Below are 23,397 nucleotides of genomic sequence, written 5' to 3'. Positions count from 1 at the left end.
TTTTGTTGCATATTGCGACACAATTGTTATATTTTGGTAAAAATAAATAGGGAACTTTTATGTACTGCAATTTTTTGCTACATGGACATGCTTGAAATGTTGCAAAAGTTTTTGGCTACACGTAGCAAGTTTTTAGAGTCACAACTAAATGTTGCAAAATGATGCCGCATTTTGTAAAAATGCTACATACATAGAAAATTGCTAAGAGTGAAACTTTTTTTTTGTTACGATGGGTTTTCCATAATAAAATTACAACTACTACCCAAAGCATAAATGTATTATAAAATAGATTACAAATACAATTTTTCGAGACCATGGTCCCTGGGTAGGCATATTAGGCCTGGGGATATCATTTATACATTTTAAAATCATGTAATTTGTATATACTAGTGGACAAAGTTTTGTATCAAAAACCATGCAAGAAAACGTGTCTTATATTTAAGGACAGAAGGAGTAATATTTATAATCATCCAGTATATAATTGCAGCCAAAATATATTTCTCAAACAGTTTAGATGTTGCTCTCGCATGGTAGTTCTGTATAAAATCAGTCGACGTTGATGACCTTTACAGACATCAAATTATGAAAGTGCTGCACACAATTATGAACAGAAAAATGTGTGTATGCAATGTAAATATGGACGGGGGAGTATCGAGAGTCAATTGTCCCTATGTTCGTAGAACGATAGCATGGTGTAGACTGTCTGCAGGACGGCTAGGGTGAGAAGGACGACGGCGGCCAAGAGGGAGATGGTCGTCCAGGGGTTCTGGAAGTATTTGTCGACGAGGTTGATCCACCAACCGTTGAGTACTCTGCGGCAATTGTTCCTGTAGTAGCCGGTCACTTCACAATGCACGGCTTCGAACGCGCTGCCGGGCTCGATCACGGTGTCCCTCGAGATGCTGTTGAACAGTTTGGCCACCGCGGCGTCGCTGCCGATTGCGTCCTGGATGATCCCTTTGGACTTCAGCAGCGCCACGTCATTAGCCTTGTCAATGAGGTTGTCCAGGAAGGCCACGAACGCCGTCACGCCGTGACCGGCGCCGACATGCAACCGCTCGAACGCCATCATGTTGAGGAGCATGTACTCAGTGGAGTCGTCCACGCACACCTGCGGCAGGCTCAGCACGCCGTGCACGAAGCTGATATCGTCGAGGTAGTTCGTGTTGCTTTTTTTGAAATGGATCCCAGCCTCGTAGAGCTCCCTAGCCGACCCGATCACGTCACTTTCCTGTGCGTCTTCATGGCTCCGGTTGCGGTAGGTGACATGGTACGGTCCAAAGACCATGCTCCTGCGCAGGACGTCGAGGGGGTGGAGCCACAGGCCTCCTTCGGTCGGCCGCATCGGAGAAGACTGGGCCAGGAACCTAAGCACCATCGAGTTGATGAAGGCGTCGCTCTGGCCATCATACATACCATATTAAGCAAGCATCTCACGATGGTTGTTCAAGAAAGAGAAACTGTATATTCCAATGGAGTCCGTACGTTGGGGTTAGATTGTTAAAAACACATCAAGTAAGATACCGGTCCGGTAACCGGAAAAATACGACATTTTGAACAACAGTGTATAAGATAGTCTCTATCTTATATGCACTGAATGTTGCTAAGAGAAGACAAAAAAACATGTTACGCAAATGGATTCTCTTGCCTTGGGAACAACATATGCAACTAAAAAAAGAATAAGAGAAAAGTCCCTCTTTGATGACTTGGGTGTCTTGAAACTGGCTTGAGAGTTTGTCTTTGGACACTCAACTCCGTAGAAATTAGTGGTTGACTTGATAGGACTTCTGAAGAGAGATGTTCGATGTGTAGCGGTAAATGAGCAAGCCAAAGTTTATTTTGTTTAAACCAAGGTGAGATGTTACTTTATGTGTATCTTGCACACCGGCGCACTCTATCGGAATATAACAACTCCACTAGCCTATAAAAGATCTAACGAAGATAAATCTCAGATTTTGACTATGAGTTAGTTAACGTTTGTAATATCAATGTTATGATGGGTAATATTTTGGCTCTCTTCTGCATTGCAAACAAAGTTGGGTGATCCTCTGACTAATATGAGATATCATCAGACCAAAAAGGACTAATATGAAATAACATGAGACCAAAAAGGACGAACACCTTGGTTATGGTCATGATTATCCCTTCCTAGTCTACTCAGTATAGTTATAAAACATACACCACCTTTTGGCATGGTCTCATTTACTTAAGGGTCGATGTTCCGAAGGGCAAATGAAAAGAAAGAAGTGGTAGAGGGTCTTGCGTTAACTATGTGGTAGGTACTCTAGTGATATGCTTATTTTGACATGCTAATATGAACCACCTAAGAGACCCTCGGCAAGCAAAGTATTTTCTAGAAGAAAGTATAGTATTTGTTACTCATCTAACCGTTCTTGTTAATGAAAACTTTGCCAGGCATAACAAAGCTATAATGACATAACATCCAGAATCACAAGTTTTCTCTCTAGTTAGATTTTATGAGGATTTTATTACTTTTCCTTATCTTGAGGTGTGTGAAGGTGTTATGGACATTTATGAACAAAGCATGGTGAAAGGAGCCAAGAGGAGATAAAATCACCATGACTTAGACATATGAAGAGTGGAAAAGTGATATTTTTCCATCATCATATAATGAAGATCCACGAACATAGTATTGTCACCCTCGTCATAGGAATCCAATGAGCCGAAGAACACCCCAACGGGAGTTCATATGAGGAGATGACATCAAAAACACGGAAGGCATCTGATCATGTATCGGGCAATGGTACGCCTGGAATGGCCGTACCCTCCACCGTACTAATCTTTGTTGGGTCCAAAATGTCAAACCGGTCCATGTTTGTTAAGGGGGTATATGAATATTCGATGCGGAGGTCCCCAAAAATGCTGAACTGACATGTGGATGTCTATTTAAGGAGGGGAACCTAGCGACCTCCATCGTCTTCTTCACACGCATACATGGCAGAGCCCTGCCACTGTGCCGCCTCCGCCACAATATCTCAGCACCATCATAGATCTATCATGGAGCATTCCGCCCCGACCCACATGGCAAGAAGAACGGCGTCGACGACATCAACTACAACTTCCTCCAGTACTATGACCGCAGCGGCCGCCGCAGGCGCTGCTAGATTCACTTGAGGTTTAAGTTTGAATGGGTTTCACTCAAATATTTGTAGCATATAACAAATTTGAATGAAATCTTTTCTTTCAGTTCAAATTTAATTTTCAAACTTTTTGTTTGGATGACACGACTGCGAACAGACGTACCCCAAAAACGACACCACATGGTAGCACCGCCAAATGTTCAATCCGACGTTTTGTCGGGCATGCTCTAATGATGTCTAATGTTGAGAACGGGCTCATTGTCGACATTTTGTAACGACGAAGAAATGAGGTCACCAGCATGATGGTCAAGGAGGAACCAAAAAATAAGCACGGGGTTTCACCCGATTTCCTGAACGGGCTCGACGAAGTTATCATGTACTGTTAGCATATGATGCAAGATGTGAAGAAAAGCTGATTAGTAGTAGCACAAGGAACATTAGCGGCACAGGAGTTGTGATGTGGAGCGTCTACGTAAGAGGTCAGGGTTGTACATGCCAGCAAGTGTCTTTAGTTCACTTTATGTATGACGTGGATAGAAATTACATAAGGCTAAACTAGGGGCGAGAGGTAGGCTATAGCCGGCTGTAAAAATAAGCGAACCATCAGTTTCCTTCGAAGCTGTTGGATACACTTAAGTGAGAACATCTCACATATTTGCTCACGTAGCAAAAGAGTTTGATCTGTAGCAATTTTTCATTGTGTGTAAAGTTTATTTGCAATATTTTTCATATAGTTTACCAAAGTTCCAAATTATGCTGCAATTTTTTTTGCCAATGCTGCAAAAAAAATTCAGAATGTAATATTTTTCTCTGCAATTTATCATTCTGCAACATTTCTCTGCAAATACGTCCAACATTTTTCCTAACGTACTTATCTAGAATTACGCAACCACGTGTACAACATTGGTGCAATTTTCTGCAGCATCCGTAGCAAAAGATCGTTGTAGCACATTACCCATACTTATACATACATGTAGCACATCGCAACGAGGTACTATGTAACATCGGAAAAAATCACCGAAACTTGACCTTGCCCACAACCATGGAGGTACTGCCATGGTCGGTTCGAGCTTGTCGGATGCAGAAGGACCGTCACAACGAGATTGGGTGACCACAAGAGCAGTCCACTCACGGACTTTATCTTCCTAGCTAGTGGCATGGGATGGCGGGCTCTGCCACACCGTCCAAGGTTCTAACACCCTGACCACCCTAGGGTCGGGCATGTTACCCATGGCAGCTCTCTATGATATATAAACTAGCACACAGACGAGCACTAGTCTTTTCTGCTTACTTTGTCCTCAGTCATGCACACCCTTGATCAACTTCCCGGCCGGTCATCCATCCTCAAATCTCTACAGGCGCTTAATCTCGAAATTATTTAGTGCGTTTATTATTAAAATTCTTTGAAGATGAGCTTTCGGAAAAGAAGTTGCAACTTGTTAATATGAGCATCCTACTAATTCTATTGATCTCGGGCTAGGATTTCACACTCATCCCCCCTTAGGAAGTCAATGTCTTCTTCGATCAACCCAAGCCAGGAACTTCCCCTCTTGGCACACGCATGTGCATCCTGTGTCGGCACATATGCCACGATAGGCCACATGTCTGCGCCCTTGGCCCGCACACCCCCATGTTACCGTGACGGCCTGTCTGATACCAAATCTAACACCCCATCCACTTCTCGGGCATGGCCTGTTATCCCTAGCAGCTCTCTACGATCTCTTCACTGGCCCCACAGACCAACACTAGTCTTTTATACGCACTGTGTCCTTGCTTGTGCACACCTGAGATCAACCTCCATAGTCGGTCACCCATCCTTAATAAATCATTCCAAGCCAATCACGTAGAACCTTAGAGTTCTTTGGATATGAACTTCGGAAAAATACAACTTGTTAGTATGAGTATCTAATGCATGTAAAATGCACGCATGAACTTTGTAGTTTGTTGACACACATTTCTACATATTTGTAACATATATGATGTTATATCAATATTTTATATTTATATTTGGGATTTATCAATGATCCCCTTTATTTTTATATAACCCTGCAGGACAGGAAAACCCTTTTTTGTGTATTATTAGCTTTTAGGGACCTAAACGAAGTCAAACAGAGCTAGGATTCAGGGATGTCAATATTTCGTCATGAGAAGAACCTGGAGCACATGGACCTTACGCGAAGGGCTAGGAGGGACAAAAGAGCCTAGGTGGTGCACCCAGTCGGTGGGGGTGGGCGCGCCACCCATGCTCTTTCCCTCCTCGGCTGTTCGATTCGCTTGATACTTTCGCCCACATAATCTGTCTGGCCTAAATACCTCTATATAAAGGAGCCCCGAGGCTTCCTCGAGGAGAGCACCACAGAAACACTAAAACACCAAAACAGAGTAAGAACCAACGAAGATTGGAGGGGGAAACTCCGCCATAGCTGCCGACGGAGCGGTCTCTACCTTCTCCAACGTCTCCACCATCATCACCATGATGAAGAGGGAGCAGTCCACATCTGGACTATGGGTTTGTGGCAGTAGGTTGATCTATTTATGTCTTGTACTTCGTAGATCCAGTACCATATAAGATGGCCAACCTGATTATGGCCATATATGTAATTTCTATGTGGTGGATCTTTATTCTGTAATTTGATATATGATATTGGAACCTATTATGTGTAAGATGTATTGCTAGAGATGCATATCATGTACCCCGTTCTTAAGTACTTGTTCTGATCCAACTTGTATGCAAGAACATGTGTGGGGAGAAGTGTGCATTATATGGAGTAGCATGGTGGTAGTGATTGAATAGTGACAATAAATTCAAGATCTACTATGGCATTTACCTTTCGTTTGCTGCCTCATTATGGATAAAGTGAATTCATGTGCTATATTATCTTGTGACAACTTGATAATCTTGTTTGGTCAAGGTAGCATATTTGTGATTCAAACATTATGTCAAATTACTTAATCCTATACTATGTTGATTCTTAATTCAAGATTGCTTAGAGTTTTCCCTTTCTTGAGGATTATAGGAGTGATGTGTTGCAACATTTCTATGTTAGGATGTGATGTTCATATGAATTCTTATTAAACACATGTTGAAGTTCCACCAATATTAAGTCTTTGATGAATTGTTTGTGTCCACTACAACCCGCAATGAGAGTAGACAAATGAACCCATGAACCTTAGTCCATTTTAAACCATTAGAAATACCTTTCGAACACAACTGTCACACTTTACATTTTTAGCCATTTATTATTTCAAAAATACAAAATACTTTCTTCACTTGCAAACACACAAAACCCAAAAACAACCATCTTTCATTGCCTTTACCTTGCTTTCCTAGTTTACTTGCTTTACTTTACTTTATTTATATTTATATTTCATATTACTAATACGAAACCTTGTGCTTGAAACCACATGGTGCAGTTGGGGACACAATACAAAAAAATTCTTTGCAGGTTGCTAGATGAGGGGAAGAAGGAACACCCCCTTACCAATTCTTCGAGAGTTCGATATAAACCCTTGAGTCACCCTTGTTAGGAAAAGAAGCTTGCTACAACACTCTGCACTTGGAGTCCCAATGAGTTGGTACACAAGAAGTTGTTCCCATCAGTATCCTATCAATCCTATTAATCCCGAGACAGGATGTCACAATGGCAAGGGCTGGGAGCATGGGATATCGGCGGTGGCTAGGTGCAATGCCACAGGAAGACACTCAACCCTAGCTAGGACGTGCGGTGGCGGTGCTCAGCTCTGGAACGCAGTGGCACTCATCCTAGGGATGCACAATGGTGAATTTGTGTGTGGAACGATCAGCGGAAGGCGCCTGGAGGAGCAACATCGGCGTGGGAGTTGTGATGTGGAAAACCGGTCGGTGGTTCTACGCTAGAGATGTGATGTGGAGAACCGGCTGACGGATGGGATGTTGCACTAGAAGAAGAAGCAAGATTCCTCGCCTGTTTAGCCGCTGCGCTGATCCCTTCATCTCGGTCCATGGAACATGTGTGGTGTGCATGCCCTAGGAGAACGGCTCATACGCTTTAGGAGGCAATTTGGTCTCCCCGAGGCCGTGGTCTGCAGGGAAATACATGGCTTGCCCACTGAGGACAATAACGACTCTATCTCTTGGTCTCCCGAGGCCTCTAGGGGCCTATTCTGCTCGGTCGGTGTACCTTGTTTATCGCAATGGTCGGATGTCACTTTCTTCTTCATGGAGGTGTGGCGCACCACGGTCCCGCAAAAATTAAGGTTTTCATTTGGCATCTTTTCAGGGGGAAACTTCCATCAAGCATTCAGGTGGCCAACCGCCACGGCACAGTGAATGCACTTTGCACACTTTGTGGGGAACCAGAGGATTGCAATCATATTTGCTTCACATGTCACATGGAGAGTTTCATGTGAGCAAAAGTTAGGGAACTTTTGCAATGTGAGTGGAGTCCAGCAGGGGTTGGCGACTCACTGGCAATTGCGCATGACTTTTGTGGCCTCCTTCGTAGATTAGTGTGGTCTACCTTTGCAGCCCTATGATGGACCCTTTGAAATATTCACAATAAACTAACTATTGAAGGAAAGATAATTAATTAGGCTGGTGCTTTTTCCCAAATGTTGATCCATATGTAGTGTTGGATGGTACTGGCCAGACAGAGAGACCGGGCGATGTTGGTCGCGGTTAGGAGGTTGCACGCGCGTATGAAATATTGAGTCCTATTTTTATATTCGACCCGCTTCACGGCTTGCCGTTTACTTTCTCTATGCCTGCTCTTATGGACTTGTGAAGTTGTACTTGTTAGTGATGTATAGACCCCTTTACTGTATACTCCTAATGTATGAGGGGCTTTCCTGCATATTGTAACACACGTACATGTATTGGCCTTTGCCCCCCGTGAATACTAGTTGTCCATTTACAACATGGTATCAGAGCTCATGGTTTAACTCTTTGCACGCTACAACTCCGTGCTCGATCCGCGCCGCCGATGATCTTTCCAGCCGCTGCTGCTCCACTTTCTTCTTCTTCTCCCGTTCTTGTCGGGATTTAGCCATTTTCATCGATTCGGAGCTCGTCTTGGAGCTCAAAACCGGCTCCACTGCCTCCAGCCGGCCAAGCTCCGACCGCTGCTGCCTCTGGCCAGCCCCGCCCCAGCCGCTGCTGCCTTCGGCTGGCCCCGCCCTGGCCTCCTCCGATCGGCTGCGTTCCGGCCACTGCTGGCCCCGCCCCGGCCTCCTCCGGATGGCCCCGTTTTGGCCACAGCCGGGCCTCCTCCGGCCGGCCCCGTTCCGGCCTCCTCTGGCCTCTTGCTGGCCACGGGACGTGCTGCCTGTGCGTCTCCACGCAAGCCTGGTTCTGGCCAGATCCAGATCTGAGGTTTGACCAAAAAAAAGGATGGCATCCTTCGCATCTGGCTATGTCAGTATTCCTCGGTGCCCCGTGATCTTTGATGGTACCAACTATGGGGAGTTTGCTGCCTTTATGCGCATCCACATGCGCGGTCTTCGACTGTGGGGTGTTCTTACCGGCGAGGTCCCTTGTCCGCCGCATCCCACTGCTCCTGTACCTCCTACACCACCGCCAGTGCCACATGGCCTTGCTAATGATGCTCCTCAGGTTGCTCAGGAGGCAGCTAGGTCTGCCGAGCTTGCTGTTGATGAGGCATACGAGCAACAGGTACTTGCTTACTCGGAGGCTCTTGGTTCTTATCGGGATAGTCTAGCGGCTTTTACTCAGTGGTGTGATGAGGATGCCAGGGCTGCTGCTGTTCTTTTACTCTGCTTGGGACACCTTCTGTTCTTGTTGCTCGGTCTCCGGCTGCCACTGCACCGCCGCTTCTACCAACACCAGCGCCTATTGCTACAGGAGGAGCTCGCCCTTATCGCGGTGGAGGCCGCCCTCGTCCTCCTCGGTTCTGCACTCACTGCCGGAGGTCTGGTCACCTTGAGTATGACTGCTATCAGAAGCAGCGGGGTGTGCCTCCTCGTGCTCCACCTTCAGTGCCCGTCACCACCGGCTTCACTAAGCAGGATATAGCGAGGCTTCAGCGTCTCCTTGCCTCCTCTGGCTCTGCTGTGACGGGTACTGCTGCCTCTGTGGCTGCTTCCTCTACACAGTCAGGTACATCCTCGTGGGTTCTGGATTCTGGAGCTTCTTTTCACATGTCTCTTGATTCTTCCTCTCTTTCTTCTCTCCGACCTCTTCCTCTTCCTATCCGTGTTCTTACTGCCGATGGTACTTCTCTTCCTGTTGCTAGTCGTGGCATTCTTTCTACTCCCTCCTTTTCTGTTTCTGATGTTTCTCATGTTCCCCGTCTTACCATGAACTTTTTTTCCCGCTGCTCAACTCACTGATTCTGGTTGTTGGGTCATTCTTGATGTTGATTCTTGTTCTGTTCAGGACACTCACACTCCGGCACTGGTTGGGGCTGGCCCTCGGTGCCGTGATTCCCAGGGACTTTGGGAGCTTGACTGGCTTCATGTTCCTTCTTCTACCACTTCACCGACTGCACCACGTGTGCTTGCTGCTTCCGCTACCGCCTCCTTTCAGTAGTGGCATCATCGTCTTGGTCATCTTTGCGGTTCTCGCTTGTCGTATTTACTTCGTCGAGGTCTTCTGGGGCCTGTCTCAGGAGATGTCTCGCTTCAGGGTTGTCAGTGTTGTAGGTTTGGTAAACAGAATTAGTTACCTTATCCTACCAGTGAGACTGTATCTCAATGTCCTTTTGATTTGGTCAATTCTGATGTCTGGGGTCCGGCTCCCTTTGCTTCAAAGGGGGGCCAACGTTACTATGTTATTTTTATCGATGACTTGTCTCGCCACACTTGGAGCTACTTTATGACTTCTCGCATCGAGGTTCTCTCGATCTATAAGCGTTTTGCTGCCATGGTCCATACTCAGTTTTCCACGCATATTCGTGTGTTTCGGGCTGACTCGGCTGGCGAGTATATCTCTCAGCTGTTGCGTGGTTTTCTTGCTGAGCAGGGCACTCTTGCTCAGTTCTTCTGCCCTGGCGCCCATGCCCAAAATGGCGTGGCTGAGCGCAAGCATCGCCACATGCCTGAGACGGCTCGTGCGATGATGATCGCCACCTCTCTTCCTCCTCACTTCTGGGCTGAGGTTGTATCTATTTCCACCTATCTCATCAACATTCGGCCCTCCACAACCCTGCAGGGTAGTATTCCTCTTGAGCGTCTTACTGGCCGTGCTCCTGATTATTCGACCCTTCGTCTTTTTGGTTGCGTTTTCTATGTTCTTCTTGCTCCATGTGAACGCACCAAGCTGACTGCTCAATCTGTTGAGTGTGTCTTTCTTGGCTATAGTCCTGAGCACAAGGGATATAAATGTTGGGATCCTATTGGTTGTCGCATGCGCATATCTCGGGATGTCACTTTTGATGAGTCCCGTCCCTTCTACCCGCGTCCCTCCTCCTCTTCCTTCTCAGTGGATGATATCTATTTTCTCATGTTCCCTGACTCACCTCCTCCTGTGCCTCAGGTCCCTGCTCCGTTGAGTCTCTCACCACCTTCTCCTCCTTCTTCACCCACCAGACCCCCATTCCTCCCTCACCACCTTCCCCACCCTCCACACCTTCATTTCCCATGTCACCTTCCTCGCTTACGGCGGTCGCTCCCTACCCTTTTCGCTACTCTCGTCGTCCACGTGAGGATGATGATGGTTCTGCTGCCATGCCCTCCACCTCTAGTGCGATGCCCTCTCCATCCGAGCAGCCTCATCATCTTCGTGCTCGTCCTTGTCCTCCTCCCGATCGTTATCGGTCTCTCTGCTGTCCTTGAGCCAACCACTTATCGGGATGTTGTTGCTCATCCCGAATGGCAGCTAGCGATGGCTGAGGAGATTGCTGCTCTTGAGCGTACTGGCACCTGGGATGTTATCACTCCTCCTCCCTCTGTTCGTCCCATCACCTGCAATTGGGTCTACAAGATCAAGACTCGCTCCGATGGTTCTCTTGAGCGCTACAAGGCTCGTCTTGTGGCTCGCGGCTTTCAGCAGGAGCATGGCCGTGACTACGACGAGACCTTTGCTCTAGTGGTTCACATGACAACTATTCGTACCCTTCATGTTATTGCTTCTGTTCGTCACTGGTCTGTCTCTCAGCTTGATGTGCAGAATGCTTTTCTTAACGGTGAGGTACGTGAGGAGGTATACATGCAGCCACCTCCTGGGTACTCTATTCCCGACGGCATGGTCTGTCGTCTTCGGCACTCTCTCTATGGCCTTAAAAAAGCCCCTCGTGCCTGGTTTCAGCGTTTTGTCTCTATGGTGACCTCTGCTGGCTTCGTCCCCAGTGCACATGACCCTGCGCTCTTTGTCCACACATCTTCTCGTGGTCGGACTCTCCTTCTTCTTTATGTCGATGACATGATCATAGGTGACGACCCTGAGTACATTGCCTTTGTCAAGTCCCGTCTTCGTGACCAGTTTCTCATGACTGATCTTGATCCTCTTCCCTACTTTCTTGGGCTTGAGTTTTCCTCTACCTCCGATCGCTTTTATATCTCCTAGGAGAAGTATACTCAGGACCTTCTTACTTGTGCCGCTCTTGGTGATGAGCGCACCGTTGAGACTCCTATGGAGCTCAATGTCCGTCTTCGTGCCACTGATGGTGATCCTCTTCCGGACCCGACTCGCTATCATCACTTGGTTGGGAGCCTTGTCTATCTTGCTATCACCCGTCCTGATATCTCCTACCCGGTCCACATTCTGAGTCAGTTCATGTCTGCTCCCACTAGTGTCCACTATAGTCATCTCTTTCGTGTCCTTCGCTATCTTCGTGGAACTATCTCCCGTCGTCTTTTCTTTCCTCGCTCCAGCTCTTTACAGCTTCAGACCTACTCAGATGCTACCTAGGCTAGTGATCCCTCGGATCGCAAGTCTGTTTCTGCCTACTATATATTTCTTGGTGGTTCTCTTATTGCTTGGAAGACCATGAAGCATGTTGCAGTCTCTCGTTCGAATGTCGATGCTGAGTTGCGAGCGATGACTCTCTTGACGGCAGAGGTGACTTGGTTACGTTGGTTACTTGATGACTTTGGCGTTTCTGCTGATGCTCCGACTCCTCTCTTATCGGACAGTACTGGTGCCATCAACATTGCGCGTGATCCGGTGAAGCACGAGCTCACCAAACACATTGGTGTTGATGGCTTCTACGTCCGTCATGCTGTGCAGGATCAGGTTATGGCTCTTCAGTATGTGCCTTCCGAGCTACAGCTTGCGGACTTCTTCACGAAGACCCAGACTAGAGTATAGCATGGGTTCTTTCTCTCCAAACTCAGTGTTGTTAATCCACCACGAGTTTGAGGGGTGGTGTTAGTGATGTATAGACCCCTTTACCGTATACTCCTAGTGTATGAGGGGCTTTCCTGCATATTGTAACACATGTGCATGTACTGGCCTTTGGCCCCCTGTGAATACTAGTTGATCATTCACAACAGTACTCGTTGGATCATAATCCGTGAGGTATTTAGATTTTGTGTGTATTTATTTGTATCAGACTTTGTATTGGCTATCGTTGTGGCTTTATTTATGGGGCATCGACTGAGATTTAATAAATCTCAGTCGCTGATGTAAGTTCTTTATTAATACACCGTGTTGTTTGGTGTATGAAGAGAGAGAAAAAGTTTTTTTTTCTCGCATGTCTTACTAGATTTTTTTATGCAACCATCTATGATACTAGAAAAATCTTATTTCAACCGAGGTGTGACTCGAAAAGGATCAGTTGTAACTTACATGTAACTGAAAAATCTTTGGTTGCAATATAGGTATAACTGGAAAAATCTTAGTTGTGATCCACGTGAAACATGCAACTGAAAAAAATCTATGTTACACCCCCACGTGTAAATGAAAAAATCTCAGTCGCAACTGACATGCAAGCAAGTGAGAACATCTGAGTTGCAACCCAGATGCAACTAGAAAAAATTAAGTTTGCTCCAATTTCTCACTGACGCTACCATAGCATTCTAGACAACGGGACTGACTCGTCGCTCCCTCTCTCGTCGCTCCTGTGGGCGACGGGGAGGGAACCCTAGCCACCCCTACCTCAGGCCTCTCGCCTCGTCCCCTTCCTCCTCGCCGCCGCCGAACGGTGTCGCCGGGCAAAGCCCGGGCGCTGGCGGCGGCGAGGCCCTTTTCCCCCTCGCGTGGAGACGGCGGCGCGGGCTGTGGTGGCCGGCGAGGGGGGCGTGCTAGCGAGGGCGCCGCGGCGCCGTCGGCGCTCCGACGGCGTGGTGGCTTCGCGGTTCTCTCGGGCGTTCCCGTGGAGGCATCCGCGGCAGCTCTGGAGCGGCGGCGGCGTCTGATATTGGGCGGCGCGGGCTCTGCACCATCAACTGGCGGCGCGGGTCAGCCTGGCAGTGGTGTGGCGGAGCGGGTCGTGCTGGCTAGGGGCGGCGGCGGCCATGGCGGCGCGGCGTGGAGCAGGACGTCACGGGTCCGATCTGGGCCTGGCGGGCTTTCACGTTTGGGGCAACTCTGGGTCTGCAGGGAGTGCGGCCAGAGGCCATTCGGGGCCAGGCGGGTCTTCGGGTGGCAGCTTCCTCGTGCCTCGCTTGGCGCACTGCCCCAGTTTGTTCATTGACGCCCTTGATCACACCGCTTGGCTTGCTGTAGGTGGCCGTTGGTTGATGGTTACGAGTCTGGATGTCGGGGCGGCGGCCCTGGAAACTGCGCGTCTGGCTCTCCGGCGAACGGCGCTGTGGTGGTGGTGGCTTCTCTCCTGGGTCGTGAGGACGGCATGGAGTGAGCGGCGGGGGTTCCTGATGTTGGTGGTGCTTCGGCAATGGCGACTCCCAGATCGTGTCATGGAGGCTTGGTTTGTTGACGACCGGATGATCGTGGTTCCTTGGCATGGTGGAGCGTGATTTCGGGCGAAAGCCCAGCGCTTTGGCGCCAACGGTGACGACGCCTGCGGGTGTCGTGTCCCTCTTGGGGGTACCGTTGTGGTCACCTCCCCATGCCAGAGCTCCGGGTGAAAACCCTTGACCATTTGGTCTCGACGGCGGCGGCGCCTAGCGTCGTCACCCTCTTGGGGGCGTCGTCGTGGAGCTCAGTTGTCTCTCGGTCGTTCCGCGTCTTCATCGGCAGGCATGCTCGGATCCTCTCTCGATGCTCTCCAATCCTGGCGTGGGTGGACTCGACGGCATCCTATCTTTTACACGTGGCATTGTTGTCTTCGCCTCGGTACTGGTTGTGTGTTGGCAGGATCGGCGCTCCACGGTCCGGAGCGGGAGGGCAGGCGGCTCTTCCCGGCTACAACTTGGTGGGTGTGAGACGACGTTGTCCGGTGGTTTCACAAGGAGGCGGGGTTTCACCTTCTGTTGGTTGTATCTTGGAGGGTGTGGCGACTTCTTGTTCTTATTTCCTATTTTTGATCTGCTTTGTAAGAGGTTCCCCTCACTACTTTGTATCGGTTTGGCCGTGTGCGGCTTTATTTATAAAGCGGGGCGAAAGGCTATTTCGAGGAGGAAAAAACTAAGTTTGCGAACTACATGCAACCGTGAAAATAAATCTCATTTGGAATGTGTAACTTGCTAGACAAGCACAAATAAAATGTAACGTAATATTTTTCAGTAGTTGCAATCCCTGTGTGGATTTATTTGCAAAGGGACAACAATTGAGCATAAAAAAAAACCCCCCAAAAAGGCCACATGCTACAAAGGCCAAGAAGCAAAGAAAGCAGCCCGGCAACAACCCACGAAAAAAAGCAAGACCAAAAATTGGCACGCAGCGTGCATGCCCGTGGAACCACGGCAGCTAGATTGCACAAATCTAAATACAACTAATCTAATGATTGAGACATATTAAAATTCAGACGTCTAATTTCTAGCAAAGTCGTTTATTTATAAAACCGATCCAAGATGCCATTTATGTAAAAACAAAAAACGAAGGAGGGGAAAGAAGACTCGCGTAACAGAACAAGAACGAACGGAAACGGCTGTTGCTAGACTGGACTGGGCTCGCGTAAAACAGCCAGTATCATCTCCAGCCTTGTGTCCGCGCTTGACGCTGGTGTTGTAGGGTGCCCTAATAAAATCCGGTGGTGATAACGTGCTAGAGGAGTTCGTATCCATAGTTAGAATTGTCAAACAGAACATTGTACGTAGGAGGAATCGGTGAAAAACGTTTCGGCCCTCCGCGTCGCTCCCCGCGGGCGACGAGAGGGCGACTAACCCTAGCGCCCGAGCTCCTCTCCGCCCCTCCCCGCCGCCGCCGTCGATGCAGGCCACCAGGCAAAGCCCGCGCGGTGCCGGCGGCGGCGGAGCTTCCCTTCCCCGCGCACGTGTAGGGGAGACGCGGGGTCTCCTCAGCAGGTGGCGGTTCTCCCAGGTCGGTGGGCTTCCGGCGGCGGCGCCTCCTTCCAGGTGGCGCGACGGCGGGTGGCGACGAGGTGGTGGGGTGGCCCCTTGGTCGCGGGACGGCGCAGCGACTCGGGGCAGCACTCGCTTGGCCCAGATCTGGGCCCTTCGGGCCCCATCTGGGTCCGGGCGGGCCGGCTCCCTGCCCGGCGGCGCTCTTCTGGGCGGACGGAGGTGCGACTGGAGTTGGGGGCGGCGAGGTCAGCGACGCGTACGCTGCAGCGTGCTGACGGAACTTCACGAGCCCGCTCGGGCTCGGCCGGGCCAGGTGGGCCTGGTTTGTTATGTCGACGCGTCCGGCCGGCGTCTGCAGGTGGTGGTGGAGGTGGTTCCCTCCGACGTGGCTGCTGAGGTGCTGCCTGCCGCTTCCGGTTGGCCCTTCTTGTCCGTGCTGACCTCGCTTCGTTGGCCACGGTGAGACGGCGGTGGTGCATGCAAGGCCGTGGTGGCGCGTGCTGGTGGGCGGCGAGTGCTGGTGGGCGGCGAGTGCGGTGGAGCGCGATGGAGCGTCTGAGGCGGGGTTGCGAGGGTCGGGAGAAATCCCTGTCGGCTTTGCCGACACCCTTCCTTCTTGAAGGGCGTTGGGTGATGCTCTACTCCCATGTCCTTGCGCGTACCGAGGAAACCCTAGGACCACTCCGGGCAGCAGCGGCGTCGTCGTCGTATCCCTTCTTGAAGGTGCTGCTTGATACGCGGGGCTCCAGAGTGCTAGGTGTGTGGTGGAAATTCTCTTGTGGGCGCAGCATTTGCGAGACACTCCCGTTTCCGTCGATCCGACCCTTTCGACATTAGTTTCTCTTTTCTTTCTTTTGTGTTTTCTTTTGGGCATGCTTGTGCTGTTTGCCCCAGCAATGGCTACTTTGTTGTATCGGTGTGTGCTATATTAATATAGCGGGGCGAAAGACTATTTCGAGGAGTTAGAATTGTCAAATCTAATTAGATCTTAACAGTTCTTTAACTCCATGCAAGCATCACCTTTGCCATATAGCTTTGATATATGTTACTACTACTCTCTCTCTATCTGACTATAAGACGCTATACCACACTGTTTTAGTAATCTAAAACGTCTTACATTCTTGTACGGAAGGAGTACTATATAAATATATAATAAACTCGTAAAAAAATAGACGATGCCTTTACTTACCGAAGAATTTACACCCTCAACGGTAGTGATCCTCTGAAGCACGAGAAGCGGCAACTGGTTCTCGATCATGAGCATGTCTCTCCGGATTTTGGGGACAGTATAGAGCAGTCCATGCCGGCTGAAGATGGGATCATTGGGAGCGTAGTCTCCTACTACTTGATTCCCGGCGTCCGTCCTCATCACCTCGAGCAGGAAGCACCCGTCGACGACCATCAACTCCAAGAAGCGGTTGCGGTCCCTCCACTCGACGCCGAGATCCATGTACGAGCACTTCAGATGCTCCGCCACCTCCGCTACGGCCGCGACCAACTCTTTTGCCCTTATGCCGGCTCGACGTAGGACGTGCCGGACTGCCCGGCGCTTGTGCTCCTCCATAGAGAGCAGGTCGGGGTCACCGTGGTGGAAGGGACCCAGGGAAACCACCTGTGGTGTGTACGCTTTGCTTTTGATGTCCTTGACGCACGCCGGAACCCGGTAGATGCAGCGCGCCATCCACCGCGCCTGCTCGGTCTCCGCCAACGGCTTGTCAAGCCTATCCTCCATATCCAGGTACCATGCATCATCCTCCACGCTGCCGCCTTTCATTTTGAGATTTTCGCTTAACTCTCTTCTCTTCCTGCATAAATGAACCACGGGGGGTGATGGATGTGATGAATAAATACAGACAGCGATGAAAGAGAGCTGGCGAGTGGGAAGGTATATGTGCCATTTTGCTTTCAATTCTAAGAAGCAACGAATCCCCAGGCCGGAAAGGAAGATTTTCGCTTAACTCTCTTCTCTTCCTGCATACATGAACCATGGATGGTGATCGATGTGATGAATAATACAGACAGCGATGAAAGAGAACTGGCGAGTGGGAAGGTATATGTGCCATTTTGCTTTCAGTTCTAAGAAGCAACAAATCTCCAGGCCGGAAAGGAAGATGTAGTGGGTGGCACCTGTCGCTTGATAAGCATAAGCTGGCGATTTTTTAAAAATAATACATTTTTTCGATCTATTTTACAAATAATACACGTTTTCAAAATTTTACGAATATGTGACTCGGTCGGTCAACTGGAATATGTGACTCGGTCGGTCGGCCAGTCGACCGACTAAGTCACAGATTCGTAAATTTTGAAAACGCGTAGTAGTTGTAAAATTATTGAAATAAAACATATTACTCCCTCCGTCCCGAAAAGAGCTGTACATGCTCTATTCATTTTACAAATTACAAATAAACCGACATGTATTCTACCCGTTACAAATTTAGCTAGTTTCAAGATCCAAAATTCTGGCAACGATATCACCGTGCTCGTGTCCCAATCCTCCTCAGCAGCTCTATATGATCCTCCGCAGCTCGCCGCTGCTCAGCACCTCATTGTGCACCTCGACAGGCAGCTCACCGTGCTCCTCCTGTGCTCACCGGAGTCTACCACAATTGCTAGAGCTGGGTCAAATGGTAGCACTCCAATTTTCAATATTTGGCTGGTTACCTTCTTCCATGTTTCTTCATTGAAAAGATCACGCTGGAGAAATAAAACACAAACTACTCATTAGTCATTGAGCATGTTTCTTCATTGAAAAGATCACGCTGGAGAAATAAAACACAAACTACTCATTAGTCATTGAGATGCATCAAGGCAACAGCTAGCAAACTAGAATCTGAAAACTCAAAGTGCAAAAAACACATTAACAGATTGGGAGTGTTAAGTTAAAGAGTTCAGAGAAAACAATCAAGTTCATATATAGAACATGTAATCAGTGCGAAGTATATCCAGGGACTAAATTAAACTGCTCTAGACAAGTTGGTATACGATTTCTTAAGTATGCAAAAGGTGTATCTGTCTTGGTGAAAGTGGTACCTTAGCTATTTGTATTATTGCGCCACATAAAAAATGCAGTACCCGCGTGCAGTTTAAATTCAGAAATTGGCATGGTTTGTCACGGCAGGAGGAACTCCGGACATGGGAAACAAACAGGGTGAATCTAGTTTAGTTGGGAGTATCTTATTCTTACTGGCTGATAGAAGGACGATGCAGCAGCGGCAGTTTCAGCGGCTGTCAGAAAGAGCAGCCTGGCCAACATCCTGCAATAGCATTACCATGGCAATGGTGAGCGGTGAGGATTCTAAATCATGAAAAATCCAATTGTAGTGTTGTTGTGTAAGATGCAACTTAGGACAACAAAACAAGTGGCGAAGTAGACAATTCAGAGGCTTAAATGGGCACAAGATGATATATAGACAGGAAAGATGAACCCATAGAACAGTAACTATGAACCACAGCTCATAATTAACACAACCAATACAATCTATCCAAGGGACAATCTACAATATGGAATCTACCAACCACATCTTGCTTGCAAATATTAAGAAATGGCAGTCAAAAGAAGCAAAAGATGCAATGTTTAACGAAACATGATCTCTGCAATGTTTACTTGATTATATTCTCTGTTTTCATGTTTGTTCTAACAAGATGCAATGTTTAACGAAACATGATCTCTGCATGTTGATTTTTTCACACCCTCCGAAGATTTTTCATTTCAAAGAATATATAACTACCACAAAAGAGCAAAAATATGAGAATCGAATCCAGACGCAAAATATATAAACGTGATGTACATTGATGTGCCCTTCAAAATTCAGATAACTTCAAGGAAAAAAACACAGTCCACAACGCGTCATCAGAACTTGATTCAGCAAGGGAGCCTAGTAGAACTCAATCGTGGAATTGCAGTCCTACAAAATGCAACAATAAGCATATTCAGTACAGATGAGAACAGAGACAAAGGCGAGCCATCAAACAACAAAAAAACACCGTGATGCAATCAAGACATAGGATTTTATATGGTTCAGTGAAGTGCTTATCGCTTTGTACGCAATCATCGTTGGTCAGCATAGATCCTTACTTTCCAATTCAGACGAAAAATAAAAGCCTGAATACCAGATAAATTTAGCTAGTACTACTGTACCTACACTTTCCAATTCTATACCGCAGGGCCAGCATCACATCTCCTCATTTCGATTTCATTACTCACATGGAACAAACAAATCGCCATTGAACATCCAGTATATTACCATAGCAGTTTGTAGCCGAGTAATAGAGGAACAGCAAGGAGCTCACCATAGCAATTTGTACCCGAGGCCGAACGCAGTGCACCGTACTGCCGCGACCTGGGGCAACATCCGGAGGAGCACCAGCATCATCACCGCATCGAGGAGCACCAGCATCGGTAAGCGAGGCGCAGGAGGCCGGCGGGCGGACGAGCTCCAGAGCCCGAGGACGGCGGCGCCGGTGAGGGCCTCACTGCAATTTGTTTCCCTTTCATAGTTTCAACCCTATTTGGCGCAGTAGAGAGAGAGGGCGGAAATCAGTTCACCCGTCACGGGCGAGGCGTTCTGAGGGCATCTCCGACCCGCTGACCGTCCGTTTTGAGCTGTTTGGATAGCCGCGTGGACACACGAACAGCTGCCCGCGTCCGCGTGTCCGTTTGAGTCGTACGCTGCGTCTGTCGCGTGGACGCATCGCATATTTGAAGAAAAACAAAAAAAAGTTTAAATGTAAATTTAAAGTAAATTTCATTAAGCATATGCCATATTTTGGGCAAATTTGCCTCCCTTTCCTGCCAGGCGAGGCGCCTGGCCTGCTGGCGCCTCCCCTCCTCCGCGCGGCACCTGACCTCCTAGCGCCGCTGCTCCTCGCGGCGGAGCCTGGCCTCCTCGTGCCGCCGCGTCTTGTTGGGGGGATGGCCCCCGGTAGGCCAAGACTATGGCGAACTCGCCATGTTTGGGCAAGGCTAAACCGGGTCACAGAGTGATCCGGTATCTTTTAAGTTCGGTTTACCAAAGGTGGTGCAAACCGGTATCTCCAGAGGGGTATACCGGAGTGCAGGTTCTAAGAGGCTATGCGGCTAAGTCAGAAGATACCGGAATAAGGTACCGGTGTACCGGAACCAAGGGTCACTGTAGCCTGTCGGCACTCTAGTTAAAGATTCCCTCGGGAGCAAGAGGACAAGGATGAGCGAAGCAAATTAGGTTTAACGAAGCCCTGAGCCAAAGCAAGATGACGCCACTAAAGATACCGGCGGAGGTCACGGCTCCTTGATTAAAGTCATAACCGGTGCCAGTAGAGCTAAAGTAGCTTTGTAAAGTAGTTTGTCTAGTCAAAGATGTCATTAGGGTTTCTTCCCTTGTAAGCCACCCTCTCCTCTATATAAGGAGAGGGAGTACACCCCTGCGCGGGACGGATGACAACCTTGCAGTAGAGAAGTAGAGCTTGTACTGTTCTTCTTCAACCTCTGGCCAAGGCCAAGTTCATCAATAAAGATACCGGTATTCCACCCGAAATCCATCCTTGTGTAACCAAAACCCTCCCCCGAATCCTCTAGCGTACATTCGGCCCCAACTTAAGCCATCCCATGGCATCTGTCTTTTCACCACGACAACAGTTGGCGCCCACCGTGGGGCCAGCAGCTGTGCTTGCTGGAGTTCATATTCGGGCGGGCATCCTCACCGTCTCCGGCGAGCGCGTGGTTTCCGGCCTCGTCTATCGCCTCGGCTCGCTGGACTTCATCAACGACAACGCGGGCTGCTTCTCCAACAGCAGTCGCTACCCGCAGAACGGCCGCATCCTCGAGTGCGGCAGCCACCGCATCTACCTCGGCACCGTCAAGGAGCGCCAGTACCCCTCGCCGGTGCTGGTGGCACCGGACCCGCCAAGATCTTCATCAACTCGCGGGCTGCGCTCCGGCCACGCCGCCGGTAGCATGGAAGTGCTGGTGGCTGGCGCTGCTGACGCCAGCAAAGAGGCGGCGGCGGAAGGCGCTGGGCAAGCGAAATCCGCGCGCACGACCGAGCGCGACCAAGTTGTTGCAGGTACATCTACAACACCACTGGAGACTCCTCTCCAAGCGGCCATGAGCGTGTTGGCCACGCCCATCGCGCAGAACATCGACCCCGCCGCGGTTCAAGCTGAACTGGAGGCGCAGCGGAAGAAGCTGCTCTCCGGAGGTGCGGACATCATCAAGGCACAGCGCGAGCTGAACCTAACCCTACGTGAGTATAACGCTGCCCATGGCTTTGCTTCCGTTAGTGCTCAGCCTGCTAGAGTAGCGGAAAACCAGGTTAGAGGTCGCAACTTAGATCAGGACTTGCGCCGGGAGGTTTTTTCCGGAAAGAGTTCGTCGGTATCTTTGAGCATCATAGAAAAACCTAAGTACAACAGTCCGGATAAAATGATAAAAGCTGCTAGGGCTGCGGTAGAGATGTGTGAATCGCTTTCCGGTGATGCTTTAGCAAAACAACAAGATCGAGTAAGAGAATTGCTTGATCAGATCAAGGCACAAAATGCTGAGCTGGCTAAGATTAACAAAGCAGCTGCAGCGTCGAAATCGGTGCGCTCCGCAAAAAATGACGGAAGCAAATCGCATGGGCAGGCATCGTCCCCCCATCCGGATAGAAGAAGAGAAAAAGAAGTGAATGCGCAGCAAATGACTGTGTATGATCCGGTTCTTGCCGGAAAACAACAAGCCGGGCAATATGAGACCGGTAGAAAAAGCCAAGGGGCAGGACGTGGCTATGGAGGAAATGGCTATGCCGGAACGATACGTCTCAAACGTATCTATAATTTCTTATGTTCCATGCTAGTTTTATGACAATACTCACATGTTTTATATACACTTTACATCATTTCGATTCATTTTCCGGTACTAACCTATTAACAAGATGCCGAAGCGCCAGTTCTTGTTTTCTGTTGTTTTTGGTTTCAGAAATCCTACACAGGAAATATTCTTGGAATTGGACGAAACAAAAGCCCACGGTCTTATTTTCCACGGAGCCTTCCAGAAGTCCGAAGAGGAGACGAAGAGGGGCGACGAGGTGGCCACACCATAGGGGGGCGCAGCCCCACCCCTGGCCGCGCCGCCTTATGGGGTGGGCCCCTCGAGCGTCCCCCGACTCTGCCCCTTCGCCTATATAATCCTTCCGTCGCGAAAACCCTAGTACTGAGAGCCACGATACGAGAAAAGTTCCAGAGACGCCGCCGCCGTCAACCTCATCTCGGGGGGTTCTGAAGATCGCCTCTGGCACCCTGCCGGAGAGGGGAATCATCACCGGAGGGCTCTACATCACCATGCCCGCCTCCGGACTGATGCGTGAGTAGTTCATCCTTGGACTATGGGTCCATAGCAGTAGCTAGATGGTTGTCTTCTCCTCTTGTGCTATCATGTTTAGATCTTGTGAGCTGCCTATCATGATCAAGATCATCTATTTGTAATGCTACATGTTGTGTTTGTTGGGATCCGATGAATATGGAATACTATGTCAAGTTGATTATCGATCTATCATATATGTGTTGTTTATGATCTTGCATGCTCTCCGTTGCTAGTAGCGGCTCTGGCCAAGTTGATACTTGTGACTCCAAGAGGGAGTATTTATGCTCGATAGTGGGTTCATGCCTCCATTGAATCTGGGACAGTGACAGAAAGTTCTAAGGTTGTGGATGTGCTGTTGCCACTAGGGATAAAACATCAATGCTTTGTCTAAGGATATTTGTATTGTTTACATTACGCACAGTACTTAATGCAATTGTCTGTTGTTTGCAACTTAATACTGGAAGGGGTGCGGATGCTAACCCGAAGGTGGACTTTTTAGGCATAGATGCATGCTGGATAGCGGTCTATGTTCTTTGTCGTAATGCCCTAAGTAAAACTCATAGTAGTCATCATGATATGTATGTGCATTGTTATGCCATCTCTATTTGTCAATTGCCCAACTGTAATTTGTTCACCCAACATGTTATTTATCTTATTGGAGAGACACCACTAGTG

At 48.8% G+C, this 23,397-nt stretch overlaps 2 protein-coding genes across 9 annotated transcripts; both read right to left on the bottom strand.

Annotated features, from left to right (window-relative positions):
• Window positions 1–467: 467 nt before the first annotated feature.
• LOC127341506 (UPF0481 protein At3g47200) lies at window positions 468–17,359 on the bottom strand. Its single transcript, XM_051367374.2, has 2 exons — window positions 16,594–17,359; window positions 468–1,399 (listed from the first exon to the last, which is right to left on the bottom strand). The coding sequence occupies exons 1-2, from the start codon at window positions 17,176–17,178 to the stop codon at window positions 659–661; spliced, it is 1,326 nt and encodes a 441-aa protein (XP_051223334.1). The 5' UTR covers window positions 17,179–17,359; the 3' UTR covers window positions 468–658.
• Window positions 17,360–17,720: 361 nt separating this feature from the next.
• LOC127341507 (uncharacterized) lies at window positions 17,721–19,947 on the bottom strand. Of its 8 annotated transcripts, none has more exons than XR_007875576.2 (4): window positions 19,695–19,947; window positions 19,193–19,309; window positions 18,589–18,658; window positions 17,721–18,098 (listed from the first exon to the last, which is right to left on the bottom strand). XR_007875576.2 is itself a non-coding variant. In XM_051367375.2 (3 exons), the coding sequence occupies exons 1-3, from the start codon at window positions 19,799–19,801 to the stop codon at window positions 17,940–17,942; spliced, it is 336 nt and encodes a 111-aa protein (XP_051223335.1). In that variant the 5' UTR covers window positions 19,802–19,947; the 3' UTR covers window positions 17,721–17,939. The 8 variants fall into 8 exon arrangements, 2 of the variants coding, with proteins under 2 accessions (XP_051223335.1, XP_051223337.1); XR_007875579.2 differs by having other exon boundaries at window positions 17,721–18,079; XR_007875580.2 differs by lacking the exon at window positions 17,721–18,098 and adding an exon at window positions 18,138–18,163.
• Window positions 19,948–23,397: the final 3,450 nt, after the last annotated feature.

Source organism: Lolium perenne, chromosome 3 (genome assembly GCF_019359855.2).
Source record: "Lolium perenne isolate Kyuss_39 chromosome 3, Kyuss_2.0, whole genome shotgun sequence".
Lineage (NCBI taxonomy): Eukaryota > Viridiplantae > Streptophyta > Magnoliopsida > Poales > Poaceae > Lolium > Lolium perenne.
Note: the sequence above shows the minus strand (reverse complement) of the source record. Positions and strands in the feature narration are given on the sequence as shown.

Bases quoted from the DNA above. Each gene is read 5' to 3' on its own strand.
- LOC127341506 (XM_051367374.2), bottom strand. From the start codon at position 17,178: ATGAAAGGCGGCAGCGTGGAGGATGATGCATGGTACCTGGATATGGAG. The intron at 1,400-16,593 runs GTAAGTAAAGGC...TATGATGGCCAG, and splicing joins TTGAGGGTGTAAATTCTTCG to AGCGACGCCTTCATCAACTC.
- LOC127341507 (XM_051367375.2), bottom strand. From the start codon at position 19,801: ATGCTGGTGCTCCTCGATGCGGTGATGATGCTGGTGCTCCTCCGGATG. The intron at 18,659-19,694 runs GTGAGCTCCTTG...ATGCTATTGCAG, and splicing joins CTCGGGTACAAATTGCTATG to GATGTTGGCCAGGCTGCTCT. The intron at 18,099-18,588 runs GTAAGAATAAGA...TTATTTCTCCAG, and splicing joins CATCGTCCTTCTATCAGCCA to CGTGATCTTTTCAATGAAGA.